The 15319-nt window shown below is 48.9% G+C and overlaps 1 protein-coding gene across 1 annotated transcript; it reads right to left on the reverse strand.

The window, feature by feature from the left end:
• Positions 1 to 11713: 11713 nt before the first annotated feature.
• MIEF1 (mitochondrial elongation factor 1) lies at positions 11714 to 15315 on the reverse strand (the record flags this gene model as incomplete). Its single annotated transcript, XM_008943587.1, has 4 exons — positions 11714 to 12520; positions 13573 to 13835; positions 14973 to 15153; positions 15295 to 15315. Coding segments are annotated over 4 exons (1272 nt in total), but the record flags the coding sequence as incomplete, so codon positions are not given.
• Between the last annotated feature and the right edge of the window lie 4 nt (positions 15316 to 15319).

Consider the following 15319-nt stretch of genomic DNA (forward strand, 5'->3'; position numbering starts at 1 on the left):
AAGCACTGCGTGTGCCCCACGCTTTAAGTTCAAACGGCCCCTTTTGTTGTCTCCACGAAAGAGCAGCGCGGGCCGCTCGGGTCAGGGCGCTGGCATGGCTCCCCTGAAGCGCTGAGGTGACGGGCTGCCATGGCTGCCTGCTCCTTCAGATAATGGGTCAGCTCAGGGCAGCGCCGCCTTCCCCACACATGCAGGGCTCAGATTATGGCTGGTTTGGAGCACGGGCTATGTGTTTGTGTGCCTGAGGATGTCTCTCTCTGACCCGAGCCTCCTGGCCTCACAGCAGCCATGGTGCAGTGTTGACCTGGAGCGGCTCACTCAGACCTCTGCTGGAGAGCCACGCTGCTGAGCAGCCCAGAGTCTAATTAGTGCCTTCAGCCTGTGCAGGAGCTGGAAATGAAGTTGGTTATTCCCCAGCTGAGAAGTAAGAACTTCCATTTCCTGACATGCAGTTTCATGCTGACACAGTTCCTTCTCTGTTCTCTGCAGAGGCATTACTCAGATTGATGTGAGCGTTAATAGAACACCTACATAGCCTCACAGTTGTAAAGGGCAGCATCACCTTTGAAAGTTTTTAAAGTGCAGTTTCACGTTGTTTTATCTGATGTAAATCAACTTACTGCTAGAAGAGATCAGCCCTCTTTTCCTACCCTATTCCTAGCTATACAGTTCCACCAGCTAGTCTGTCCCTCAGTGAGCCAACTCAGCCAGCTAACCCAGCAGGAAACTCACGTGGGTCAACTGTTTTTTGCTGCTTTGAGCCCCTTCATCGTTCCATGGGGGTCAGACAAGTGTCAGCCAGCTCTGGTGAGCTGGGCGGACCAGTACCTGTGCTTCCTCACTGTGTAAGAGGTACCCAGCTTCAAATGGTTGCTTTTCCACGTTGCTAACCTCACAGCATGCCACCAGCTCCCAGAGCTGTGGTAGGTCCTTGTTTCACCATCCTGCAGGTCAAATTGCTCTCAGCTACTTCTGCAAAAGCCGCCACCATTTTCCAGTTAGGGCCTCAGTAATATTTCCAGCAGAAAGCCACAGATTTCCCTGAGTTTGCTCAGGGGTAACTGCCTGAAACGTATTAACTTGTCTGATAGTTTGTGAGGATGGGCATGACCCAATTTCTACTTTTAGCAGTCTGATGTTACCATCATCACTACGGATTATGTCACTTCCTATCTGTAAATTGAACACTAGCTGCTGAATGAAAAAGGCATTTTTTTTTTCTTCCGAGATGGTTAGTTGGGGTTTGTTTTGTTTTCTAGAAGCAAGCACAGATTTTGGAATGACTCATTAAAATGGAGGAGGCAGAGAAAAATCTCCTCCAACGCCAGAAAACTCCACAGGAGCAGTTGAGCAATCCAAGATGACTGTTCTGATAAATGCACCGTGGCGCAGGGACATCTTGCTTCAAAGCAAAATGCAGAGGGTGCAGGAGCTTTTGGAGAAGCCAAGAGGGTGGTTGGTTTGGTGGACAGTATCTCCATCCCCTCACTGGCTGAGGCAGAGCTCTCACATGCCCTGCCTTGCCTGCTTGCTCCTCCTTTCAGTGAAAAGGCTGATTGTACAACGCTGATTGTAGCTAAATGAAACAGAAATGCTACACACACCCAATCCTTCATCTTGAAAAGATAATTACAGATTTGTCTGGGAGGACTCTGGGTCCGTGTGAGCAAGAATCACGCAAGCAAAACTGAAACATGCCGTGAGGAACTCAAACCAGACCTGCCCGCTTCCTAGCTGCCTGGTTTCCATTTTATGTGCAAACTTACGTGGGGATTTGTGTTACAAGCTCCAGACAGACATTTTTTAACAATCCCCAGTGCAAAAAGTGAAATCAAGTAATCAGAAGGGAGAATGTTTAGTGAAAAAGCAGATTTCCTCCTGTTTCCTGAAGGATCCAGCAGAATTATTGTTGTTACATAATTTGAGGAGTCACATCCCAAATTCCTTTCTAAATCATCTCTCTGCATTTGTATCTATTGCATCAGAGCTTTCTCCTTTGTGGCTAGAGTCTTTGACTAAGGTAGAAGACACTTCTTTAAGCACAAGTAACAATTCCTTGGGTGCAGCACTGCAAAAAGCCACCTCCACCCACCAACAGCAGCACCAGGAGGTGGAAAACCAGTCGCAGAATAATACAACTCCATTCACCCTCCTCCTTCCTTATGATGGAAGGTCAACATGAGCTTGCATTCTTTTTTAGCAACACAGAAGGAAAAAGGTTTTCTCCTTCCAGCAGCAAAGCATACAGGAGATAAACAGGCTGAATGCTGTGTTGTTAAATACACAAAAGACAGGGAAGACGTCAGTGTTTCCATGGTAACCTCTCCTCGCATGGTCTAGACCGTCTCCAGAGGATGCTCTCGGGGACTGGCAGTGGGGGGAAGTTCTTGTGGGCCTCTGGAGCAGGGGAGCAAGGTGGGGGGAGGATGTGTTGCTGGGGCCAGAGGGGTCAGCAGCAAAATAACAGAGACGGAGGTGTTTGCTCTTTCCTGGAGTGCTGGCAAAGCCACGGCCAGGGAGAACGGCTGGCACCAGGAGGGCACTGGGCCCCCCGCTGAGCCTCAGTGTCCTGGAGAAGGGGCAGATGAGCTTCTGGCTGGCCCCGGGTCCTGCTGGGGTGGCTGGGGAGGAGCTGGCACTGCCTGCTTTGCAGAAGGGTATGAGGGCAAGTCCCGGAAGGGATTTTTGGGTTAATTTCTGTCCTTTGAACCTTCCATCAGAAGGGAGAGGAAGCCTTACCCCACGCTCCAATGAGCAAGGCATTTCCAGAGACCAGCAGGGATTTTTCCTGGAGATGGAGCACCGAGGGGAACACAGCAGCAGAAGGCAGCAAAGCAATTAGACATTTTGAGGAAAAATTACCTCTGACCTTTACAGCACGGGCTAATCTGCAGTGCTCGGGTGCTTCTCTCTCCATGCAGCACAAATGATACCTGAAGGATCTTTTCTGTCAGATTCTCACTGTAAGCTCCTCAGGGACTGCTTTATAGGCATTTCGTTTTAAAACTAGATTGAAAAGCAAATATATGTGATTAAAGATCAGGCTGGGAGGGATTAGCATCCACCTTTTATTACATACAGACAGAAAATAAGTTAGCCATATGCTTTGCCTTGTTTGTTTTGGACTAGCACACCAAACGGAAGCTCTAATAAATCATTCATGGCTTACCCAGCCCCTCACTGTCTTCTGTTTCCATCCTGTTATGTAAATATCCCTGACATTTGAAATGTGATTAATAAAAGAAATGGATTAAATCTGTGCAACTTACGGTTCAATTATTTTAGGCAGATATGGAAACAATCCTGGCTGTCCACCTACATTTTTCTTCCTGAACCAATGTGGGCATGCCAAGCATGTGCTGATGGCTCACAAAATACAGTTCTCCAGAGGCTTGCTTGCTCAGAAGGAGCCAGGCTGTGGCCAGCGGCCACAAGTGAAAACATTGTGCAGATCTGGAGGTGAGTTTTAACATGTAACTTGCCCAGGCATGAATTTCTTGAGCAAAGCTAAAACTAAAATGACATTCAGCAAAAAATATGTGTTGGGGGGTGAGGGGTGCTGACTTGTTCATACCATGGGGGCAATTTTTTGTTTGTTTCCTCATCAGCCTTGTTTGGGCTGCATCAAAAAAAGCATGGCCAGCAGGTTGAAGGAGGTGATTTTCCCCCTCTGCTCTGGTGGGACCTCACCTGGGGTTCTGTGCCCAGCTCTGGAGTCAGCACAAGAAGGATGTGGAACTGTTAGAGCAGAGGCAGAAGATGGAGAGCCACAGAAATGGTCAGAGGGCTGGAGCATCTCTCCTATGAAGAAAGGCTGAGAGGGTTGGGGTGGTTCAGCCTGGAGAAGAGAAGGCTCCAGGGAGGTTTCACTGTGGCCTTTCAGTACAAAAAGGGGGCCTACAGGAAAGATGGGGACAAACATTTTAGCAGGGCCTTTTGAGACAACAAGGTGTGATGGTTTTAAACTGAAAGAGTTTATACAAGAGAAGAATGAAAGAGTTTAAACTGAAAGAGTTGGATACAAGGAAGGATTTTTTTTACAGCAAGGCTAGTGAACACACGGGCATGGGTTGCCCAGAGAGGTGGTAGATGCCCTGTCTCTGGAAACATTCCAAGTCAGGTCAGATGGGGCTCTGAACAGTCTGTGGAAGATGTCCCTGCTCATTGCAGGGGCTGGAAGAGATGACCTGTAAAGGTTCCTTCCAGCCCATACCATTCTGTGATTCTAGCATTGGTTTTTAACTTCACATAACTTCAGAGTGTCTCGATAAAGCCAGGAGGAGACTGTGCCTGGCATAACCTATTGAAGAACTACATCAGAGTCCTGGGGGTATCTCGTGTGCCTGCAGGATCTCCTTGTCTCTGGTGCTGGCAGGCAGCTTCAGCAAAAAGCTAGTTCAGATGAAGCTCTGAAACTCCTCTGGGGATGAATCACCCCTGTAGCTCCCCAGGTCCCTGGGGAGGAACACTGTGGATATTATTCAACGGCGTTTCTCTGCTCCTTGCAGGCAGCAGCTGCTCAGTGGCTGGAATTCACCAGCAGACTTCCCTCTGGTTTAATATCTACTTGTTTACAGAGAAGGAGGGAGAAATTCCTGGCAAGTGTTGACGCAGTTGTGATATCACTGAGTTTATAGCTTTTTCCTGAATGACTGTAATTTTCCCCCCGCGAGGTGTCTGTGTCAGGAGATTTAGGAAACAACATCAGGAAGATGATTTCAGAAGACTTGGAGACTGCTCTGCTCCCTGCACTTGCACATGGGCTTGTGGGTGGCCTTAGCAGAGCCTCCTTGGACATGTGACAGGGACACTGGCCATGGGCAAGCTGGATAATAGCCCCAAAGAAGACTTTGTGGCCAAAGTTTCATATTGAGTAGGTGCTGTGGCTTCTCAATCCACTGCCCCTCTTCCTGGTATCACTGTGGTGGTTGGTGAGGGAGGTTTGCAGTTAACAGGAGGAGGTTTCTGTGCTTGACTGCCAAGAGAGAAGGTTTGAGATTAAATCCAGACCTGTTTGAGGAGCAGCCCTGTTGGAAAGGCACTGCTGGGCTACTCCTTTGCCACTCAGAAGGGGAAACTCTGTTGAAGTCTTGTCCTGGGTTTGTAATGGTGGTGGACCTATCTCCTCCAGGCCACAAGGCTTGGGAGTCCAGTCTGCTGGTGACACCAATCATATTTCTTTGCAGTGCAGTGATAAACTGAAAAAGGATCACTCTTTATTCACTTTCCATTCTTACATAAGAAAGGACTTACAAAATTAATTAAAAAAAAAAAAAAAAAGAGGAGAAAGATTCCTAACCCAAATCACTAGCACATTGTTCAAGAAAAGGCACCAGACTAGACACTTTCTGCTGTCTCTCTCATGGCCACAGGCTGCAATTTGCCTCAGCAAATGGGCCCTCCACCTGAACCCCAGGAAGGGTTGGCCCTTGCCAACACTCTCTCTAACAAGCAACGTGGGAGCTGCAGCTCTGTGGCCCGTGGGATTACTGCCACTTGTTCTACCTTTGCTTCAGCACATCTCAGGCCCTCTGACAACCCATCACCACGGCCATAAACAACAAGGGGCTGAGCATAACTCAGATTGTATTATCTCTGTAAGTGGCAGTAGTTGTTATGTCCAAGGCTGTGACTATCCTCTGTGCTAAATAAATTCAAGAATTTGAAGGCAAAACTGTCTCTCTGCCATACTGCTTCCAGGAATTATTGCTTCTTGCCTTTCAAAGGGGGTGAGGAGCCTGCAGGGGCTTTAAGAGCTTTGAAGTAATGTCTGTTGTGACAGGCAGTCCATCATCTGCCACCTCTGCCTTTGTGGCTTTTGCCTGTTAGGTCTCTGTCCTTTTCCATGCAGAGCAGAATGAGACCAGAGAGTCTCAAAGGACCAGCATCGTTGTAATGGGATCTCTGATGGGACCACAGATCCTCCCTCTGCTTCTGTGGAACAGTGACAACTGCCACAGTGAGAGGCAGGGGAAGAGGTGGGTGGGAAATATTGCCTAAAAAAAACCCGAACCAAACCCCAAGTAAGCAACCTGTGCCTGTTATTTGTATGGAGAAGGCTTTTCATGGAGAATGTGGTTAGAATTGCTATGTGTGTGTTCCCCCTGAGCAGCTTAGTGGTAATAGACAGATCAAAGAGCTACCTAGCCACTGGAGCCAGGGAAATTGAGCCAGGGCAACAAAATTAAAATCAGTGGGACTTTTACTGTGTTCACAACCGTTTTGTTCACAACTGACTTCTGCGTGAGTACTTAGGGAAGCTTAAGAGCAGGAGAAATTTGAGTTCCATGAGCCAAATCTGTCTCCCACTCTCCTGCTATTCATAAGATGACACTTTCCATGTCCAGAATGATTTCAAATCTTCCCTGCCTTACCCATTGCTCTTTTGCCTTACCATTTGCAAGGTTATTCCACAGGATCACAAAGATATTATCAGACCACTCACCACCCTGTTTCTGGCTCTGCAACTTGTGAATGCTGCTGTCCTTCTCAGACTGTGTGAAGAGTGTAAAGAAGTAAGTAGAGTTTAAAACTTTTACACTGTCCTGTCCCTGTTTTAGGGGACACACTTGTTGCATGAGAGCTATTTAAAGAAGGTCTTGAATCTTTAAAAAAAAATTAAATGGAAAAAGGGAAGGGGAGGATATTTCTTGCATCTCTCAGCTCATAATTCAGCCTAACAAGGACAAAGATTATAAAGTCCAGACTCTTCAAACAGTTCCCCAGCTGTCAAGGCCGTGGCAGACCTCCTAGGGCTGGAAGCCAATACTTGGTTTCTCTGGTAGAAGGGAGGATCTCCCATTTCTTGCTTACTGTACCTGTGAGTGAAGCCCAACACCTCAAGATCCAGTCCCAGATTCAGTAAGCCATGCTGGAGCCACGTGGGTTGGAGGTCAACATATTTTATCTTACCTGGAAGAGCAACTCCTCATTTGGAAGAGGCTTCTTCTTTCCCCATGGGACTAAATTTAAAAATCCACTGTTGTTTGCAGCTTTTCTGGAGTTTAGAATATGAAAATAAACCTTAAAAAAAAGACACAGACGTGATTAAGGATTTTGGGGAAAAAAAAGAAACATTCATCACACGGTTCAACACTTCAGCATGATAATGCCAAATCTGGAGTACAGTCACCATCTCTCCACCTAAGTCTAAGATTAGCCATGGAATTGTCAGGCTGTAATTCATTTGTTTTTAAAAAATAAATAAGTAAGATGTAAGCTTCGTAACATTCATTTCCAGGACAGGATTGTGGTTATGTAACCCAGCACACAAAATATTTAGCTTTCTCCAAAATTCCACCCTCCTCCCAAGCTGTTTGTTCCTTAGGCTAAGAACAAAAGAGACGTGGAGTCTTTGCAGCCTGGAGAACCATTTATGCTCCTCTTCTTTGTAGCCACCTTTTCCAGACTTGAAATAATTATTATGACTCCCTTCAATTACTTTTTCTCTACATTAAAGGAACCCCTATCTTTTGATCTTCCCTCCCTGTTCATGCCAGGACAGCTTTTATGCAAAAGTGCAAACCACTGCATACATTAAACATGCACTGCAAGCCCCAGGCTTTCCAGGGGCATTAACTTGAGAGGGTAATACCTGGCACAGATTCCACTGAGCAGCTCATTTTAGCTGTTCCCATAAGACTCCTTATGACACAAAATGTGCTTCATCTCATCTGATCTGTTCCTACCACAAAACAGATTAAAGGGAAAAAAAAAACCAACAAAAGAAAACAACACAGGCAAGAGCTATCAGCAAAAAAAATAATTATGAGAAATGTAAACTCCTTTTGTATAGTAACACATCCTCCAAAATAGTTAAATGTTAATTTCTGAGACCTCGTTAAAATAAGTCTCACGGGGCAATGTTGTCACTGTAGCAAGTCCTTCCAGAATTCAGCAGCCTGGGATCTGCCTCAAGCAGCATCACGTCATGCTTTACTTGACACCCAACCCTTCCACCTTCCCAGGCAGGCCCATAAAACTGGCTCTTCCTGCAAAGAGCCTCCACAGCCCAGACCCAGGCCCCAGTACCGTGGGGTCCTCACCTCCTCGAGGTGATGAGCTGGGGTGTATTTGGCTGGGGAGGGGGCTGAGAGCTGCCAGGAGCCCCAGTGCTGCAGCACCAAGCTGCTCCTCTCTGCAGAGAAGCTGCAGAGCCCCCAGAGCTGCCAAGGGACAGGGAGGGACCCAGCCAGGGCCACACTGGGCACTAGTGTGGGGCCCCGTGATGGCAGCATGAAGCTGATGTGCTGAGATGTGCTCCTGTGTTTAGAAAGGCAGCAGAGACAAGCAGGTGGCTGTGGAAAGTCAGTTTATTTCTGAGTTTCACGCGCTCTGTCACAGACCGTTCACTTGGGACTTTCCCCCTTGGCAAACTCACAGCCTCCAGGCCTGGGAGAGATGGGGCATCACCTCTTCTCACTGGGAGCACCCACCTGATGAGAGTGAGGGCTCGATGGCAGCTCACCAGGAGGCAGAAGCCAGCCTCTTGTTCTCATAATGGCCTTTAAACACCGGGAAAGGAAATCCATCTGACTTGGAGGAGCAGTGCAGCTCAGCAGCAGTGAAACCCCACAAGCTGAGCAGGTTGGTCCTCACCCCCCCCCTGTGGTTACAGGGAAAAAGATGACAATCTCATGGGAAGCTCAGGTGAGCTAAGCTGTGGCAGAACACACCGAGGCATTCTTGGAGCCCAGGCAAGCAACCAAGCAGACACACGCCCTGGTCCTCTTACAATCAGTTTGTCTCTGAGCTGCTCTGCCAGGAAGGTGGCCAGGAGCTGCCCTTTTCACATTCAGCTTTAGGTCCTCCTGCTCTGGTGCTACAGCTTCGACCAGAAAGGAGCCTACCTCTAAGTAAGGCAGCCCTCTGGGCTGGACATCAACACTTATCCTGCATTTAATACTGAAAGGTGCCAGTTCAAAAGGATCTGTGACAATCAACAAAGGCTCTGCAACAATTTGGGTACAGGATTAGTTTAAGTTTCTTGCATACTTGCCCTGCTCCCTGCCTCTGTTGCCCCTTATGCCTAACCCTGCTCTTGAAATACTCCTAGCTGCAGCATCCCTGTGATTCATTACATCTTTGGCCTTTGCTGAGACTGCCACTGCCAGGGCAGCTCCTGTCTGCTGTGGTGGCTGCCTGTGGGAAGGGAGCATTTGCCTCCTGAGAACGAGCCCGTGGCTAGCTCAGAGGAGGGCAAAGCTGAAGGGAAGAAATGATGGGAGCGATTCAAGTGGAGCAAAGTCTACAGAAAAAGGCAAAAAGGCAGCTTCAGTTTCCATCTGATATACAAATTGATCTCGATAGCAGCAAGAAATGGCCATAAAATATTAATTCATTAGGTTGCCAGGAAGAACAAAAGCATTCATCCAAAAAAATTCTCTATACAGATATGGGTGTGGCAACTCCAGCCAGCTCACGTCTCACCCCCTTTGTACCTCCAGTTCTGATCATTCCAAACCATGCTGCAGCTCAAAGACCATGACACTGGAGCCAGCACCACATGGGCAAGGGGTGAGAACACGCTGAAGAAATGAACATACTGAGAACTCCTGACAACCCGGATATTTTAATATTTTTTGTCGACCTTCAAGTAAGTAAAAGAAAGGGGAATCTCCCCCAATAGCCTACAGCTTCCAAGTCTCATCTGTCTGCTTTTAGGGTAGGAAGGTTGACATCAGGAAGGCAGTGGAGAGCAGGGAAAGGAAGAGGAGAAAAGAAAATATTTGGGAACCAGAGTGAAGAGCAATCGACAGCTGATCAACATTGACTGCTGCAAAACTTACAGAACACAAAATGGTACAAAGGGAAGTTCTGTCAACCTTTTATAGACTCACAGACTTTATATACACACACAAACTTCAAAGTAGGCAACTGGCAGCCTAGAAAACACCAGTGCCCTAAGGATTAAATAATTTAAAATGCAAAGTTGTGTTATCACTGTATACAGAACACTATCTGACACCTTGGCTGCAATGGACGGGGTTTCTGAGAAAGATGCTCCCTCCCCCCTCTCACCAGCACTGCCTTGGAAAAGAAAACAAAGGATAAAAGCTCCACTCCTGAAACTCACCTCAAAACTTCTGTCAAAGCAGCAGCAAGTCCTGAGAGGAGGAGAGGAGAAAGAAGACTCCTGCTCTCTCCAAACTCTGCTGTGGCAGTCCCCTCTCCAGTGGCAGGGGAGGCTAGGCAGCAGTGGGGACAAAGGTGCTGAAGCTGGGAGAAGGGAGGTGTTTTTGGAACCACAGCTGCACTGGTCTGAGGGACGCAGCCCCAGACATGGGAGGACACCCTCCCTCCCCCTTTCTGAAGACACAGAAGCCAGAAGGCTTAGTGCAGAGTACAGAGAGTGTACGTGGCTGGCTGAGGAGGAGTGTGCCCTCTCCAGCTTCCCAACTGTGAACTGGGAGCGCTGGGAAGTCAGGGCCTGGGAGTGAGGCAGGGGCTGGACAGCCTCAGTTTGGAGGTGGCTGGGGAGGGAACCGAATCAAACACCGAGTGCAGATGGCAAAGCCAACGTGTCTCTAAAAGCCAGCTCTGCATATCTGCCCTGCTAGCAGTGTATGGGGCAGAACACTGCTGACAACACCAGTTCCATCACCTTCATTCTTCTGGCTGGTGAGAAGCTGGCTTGCAGGTGCCCATTACAAAGCCCTTTGAAGCACACGGTCTTTGTTTGCACCTCACATAAACTAGAGCAGTCATAAAGTGATGGGGAAAAGATTAAAAAAAAAACATAATCCCTGTTCCCTCACATGTCTCCCATCCCTCCCCCATAAACAGCCTCTTCCTCTAGGCCAGAAACATCTAAGGAGCCGCCCTGTTCTCCACTCCCAGGGCCATTCCCACCAGCAACACCCAGATCTGACTGGGCAGGAATGGCAAGCCAGGCTCCTTTGGCCTCATCTCAGTCAGACCACAGAGTTTTCTTCCTTCCTTACAACAGCTTCAGGGAGAACTGCCCATACTGGAGGGTGGGTTGCAGTGGTCTGGACAAGCCTCTACCCTCACTCCTGCACCCAGCTTGCAAGGGATGAGAAGGAGCAGGAGCTATGGGCATTGGCTTTCTCCCACTCCAAGCTTGACAGCCCTAAATACTGCCAGTGTCATCATTATCCACCAAGAAATACCCAAACCTGACCCTATCCAAATCATTTCACTCAGTCTGCCCTGCACAACTGGGGTCAAAGGGGCCAAAAAACACAAGAAAGGAGGAAAAAAAAAAACAAAAAAAAAGGGAAAGTGAGACAGTATGAGTGTGGTACATTAGAGGTAAAAAAACATGGGGCAAAGTCAGACTGGAGGAAAGGACCTTGATGCAAGTCTGCTAAAATCATCACTGGATTTACCAGCCCAGTTCCACCTTCTCCAGATCAAAATGGACTCGTTGCAGTAAGTGCACTACAGGAGAAAAAAAAAAATGCATAGTTTGTGGGTTTTTTTGGTAGACGCTTAAACATGGGCAGAATTTAGGCAAGGATCTCAGAGCTGCAGTTTTAGCCTCTTTTCCCTAGCCAATGGACACCAATTGGGGCAGAGATGGTGGAAATGGACCAGTAGCACCAAGAAATTCAGTGGGAGCACCAGCTCAACAGCAGGAAATAATAATGAACCAAAAAGAGGCAGAGAGAGAGAAGTGGAGGAGACATTTCGCAGTCATCAAAGTCCACCTTAGCTAAACCCTTTCCAACACCTCCCTGCTAAGGCCCCGTTACGTCTGCAGCAAGACCTCTGGCTCTGAGAGAGAGCTGTAGAGGGTGTAGCCCAACTCGTCCACTTCTTCAGGGGTGAGCTCTGAGAACAAGTTCACCTTGGGGTTCAGAGCACTGGGGAGCACACCCGCCTCCAAGTAACGGATCAGCCCCTTCAGCGCCTGCAGGAAGCGATCGGCCAGCACCTCCTGGGACCAGTCAGGCTCCTCCTGGGAGAGGTGCAGGATGACGTTGGTGAGCTGGCTGGCAGTGAGGTGACCCAGGGCTGGGTGGGACTTGCAGACAGCTTTGAAGATCTTCAGGCACAAGCAACGACAGCCGGAATCGCCCTGGTCCAGGGCCCGCAGCCGAGCCGTTTCCGCCGGCCGCAGGCTCAGTCGCCACAGGTTGTCATTTTGGGCCAATCGATGGGGTTTGGCCACCAGGATGATGTCACCCAACGTCAGGGATGGTAAGAAGTCAATAAAAAGACGCCGTCCCGGATCGTACTGGACTTCCAGTGTCAAATCTGCTGGGGGAGCTGCCGGACGGATGACGTAATCCAAGAGAGACCCGATGGCCGGCCAGTTGATGGAGCCGGCTACCACCTTCTCAAAGGTGTCAGCCACAGCCCTGGGGGACAGGTAGCCACCCACCACACAGCGGTCCCAGTAGCTGCTCCCACGGGGAAAGTACTCTGGGTTCTCCCGCCGCACCAGGTAGAAGCCAGGAATGTTCATGATGGTGTCCTCCCCGGGGATGCAGGACCACAGGTTCTGCTCCAGCATCAGAGGCACAATGAGCTGGATGTGATCAGCTGTCACTACCTTTCACAAGAGAGAAAAGTGGGTGAGAACAGGCTCTCTGCCCCCCACACTGTTTTACTTGTTGCCTCGAGGCAGCCCCCTGCTCAAAAGGGCCTGGAATAAGATTCAGCTGCCTCTCTCTCCTCTCCACGTGGGATTTGCAACCTCCCTTTGTCAAAGCCATCCTCACAGACTCTCTCCCATCATCAGTGGGATAACTCCAAGGTACAACTCAAGCTACTGCTGATACGGTATGTACTATTTAGAATTTTTAAATCCTTCAGGACCTGACATGGACTGAATCACTTTGCCTCTCATTGCTCTAAGTCCACTCCCTGGCTGTGAGATGCAGCTGGCCCGGGGCACAGCAACACCACGTGATAATTAAAAACAGGAGGCAGAGTATTAAGTTTCTAGTCAAGCTTTAAATTGCTGTGGTTTCATTATCCCATGCTACAGCTAGGTACTGCCCTCACCTGGGCTGTCACTTCATCTGGAAAAAGGTCATTAAAGATCCCTTTTCACCAATGGGATTAAGACCCCAGATCTAAGTTTCACTGGACACTTGACACTCCATTCCAGAGCTCTGACTCAAACAAAAAAGTGTGCCTCTGAATCACTCACTATAGCCACGGGCATCTTGCCATCAGGGACTGTTGTCCAATCCAGGTCTGTCATGCATTAAAAAAAAAAAAACAGAGTAGGGAAGACCTACATGAATACACAGGAGTTCTAAGGCGATAGAGTGTGTTTGGAAGGAGCTGGAAGGGACAAAAAGAAAACAGAGGTCTACTGGAGGAACAGCAAGGAAAACACAGCTAAAGGGAGAGACAGAGGGGAAGGAAAGAAAAGCTGAGATAATCCAGAGAAATAAACCAGCCAACAGCAAAAGCTTTGCACCCAACAGCACAGCAGCGTGGTCACGCCTGTCCAAACAGCCCTGCAGAAACCACCCCCCTGGCTCCAGGGTGGGAAAGGCACCAGCCTTACTGCAGAGGAATGCCACGCTGAGGCAGCACTGCCCCTGCCTAGGCAGAAGAAGGAGCCAGCTCATGGCCCTGGGGCTCACTCACCTGCAGGTCATCGTAGAGGCTGCCGCTCAGGTACATGTCCCGCAGGGGCATGTCCGGCAGCTTGGCGCGCAGGAAGCCGCGCAGCTCGGCGCAGATGTCCACTGCTGCCTGCTTGGCCTTGGCTTGCTCATCCCCTGGGATGGCCACCTGCCTCCTGTAGTAAGCCAGCAGCTTTTCTTGCAGGGACAGGCGAAGGCGGGATTTTTTCAGCTCCACCTGACTCCTCTTGGCGGCTGCCGTGGGTTTGGTGGGTCGGAAAAAGTCTGCAGGAGAGAAGGGAAACGGTTGGTCGCCTGCAGCGTGGAAGCGCAGCCTCTGCAGTCTCCAAAAGCCTTCAGAGGGCATTCTGCAGGCTTGACACGGGTACCAGGCAAAAGGGAGGTGCTGAGAAACTTCAAAAGATACTACTACAAGCATCAAAGCTGATGAAAACAAGTTACTAGATTTGGAATGTAGCCAGAAAAAAAACACTGTGTACACGGAAGCAATTTTAATGGTTACGTGCCCCAGTTCAGTTTCATCCAAAATTCAGCACTGTTACCAGCTCAAAAGCTTCCAACATGATGCCAGACTGGTGGATAAAACCCTCCTGAACAACAATCATGATTTCAGTAAGTTTTTCACATTATAATGGTTCTTTACAGATTATAAGGAAAAAAGCAGTCCTGCCTAGGGTATGAGACTAGAGTTCTCCCAGCCCCTTTTTTTCTGCATGGCTTCCTGAAGAAGTAAGTCCATGCCTCCCATCTGTTTTTCAGGCTTCTCTTCATAGAATCATCATAAAATGTCTGGCCTGGAAGGGACCTCCAAAGGTCACCTTGTCCAACCTGCAATACAGACCTCTTAATACAGACCAAGTTTCAGAAGCTCTCAATGAGAAGTAAGGAAGAAAACTGATCTAGGAGAGCTCTGGAAGGGCTTTGGAAGTCTGGAAAAGCTGACTTTCTTGCAGAGAATCTGGAAACAAAGCTAAAAGCTTGATCCTGATTTTTATTTTAAGTCTCCAAGCATAAATCTCCTGAAGTGATCATGGATAGGAAATAAAACCATTGAGAAAATCACAACCAAACACACATAACAAACACAGATGGACTGAGAGAGCCTGAAAGGAATTTTATCAGGGAAGATTGCACAGGTAGGTATGAGAGAAAAAGAGAAAAGAGAAAAGACTGAGAGAAAATAAAGCTTAAGACCATGGATCATGAGGGGAATAAAGAATGCAAAAAAAATGACTATTATTCACTCATTCCCAATCTGACTTTTAATTCTTGAAGTTGCCTGCTTAAAAGGAAAACATCAAAATGCTGGGCTAGCCAGAGCATTCTCTCTCCTGCATTCCTTTCAATTCCTTGAAATGAGCAGTGTTCCCAGGCCTGGATGACCCCCTGGCTGCTCCTTACCTGTGTCTGCAGCTGACGCATCGGTGGGCAGGGTCTGCAGCGAGCGGCTGAGGTTGCCCTTCACCTCCTGGCTGAGCAGGCGTGAGGAGGAGCCCAGCCAGTTGGGCTCTTCCCAGCTCCTCTTCCCCGAGCGGCTGAGGCGCGTGGGGCTGCTGGGGGCGCTGACCGCCCTCTCGTACATCTGCAGCACAACAGTGGGGGCACCCTGAGCACCCGGGGCCCCGCGCTGGCACCCCGCCCTCCACACGGGCACCCCGGGGGCCGTTCCCTCCCGTCCCCCCTCCCTGTGGCTGAGTGTCGTGCCAGGGCCCCGCTGGCTCACCCGTTTGACGGCCAGCGTGGCGATG

This window comes from Merops nubicus, unplaced genomic scaffold (genome assembly GCF_000691845.1).
Source record: "Merops nubicus isolate BGI_N331 unplaced genomic scaffold, ASM69184v1 scaffold29487, whole genome shotgun sequence".
NCBI classification, from domain to species: domain Eukaryota; kingdom Metazoa; phylum Chordata; class Aves; order Coraciiformes; family Meropidae; genus Merops; species Merops nubicus.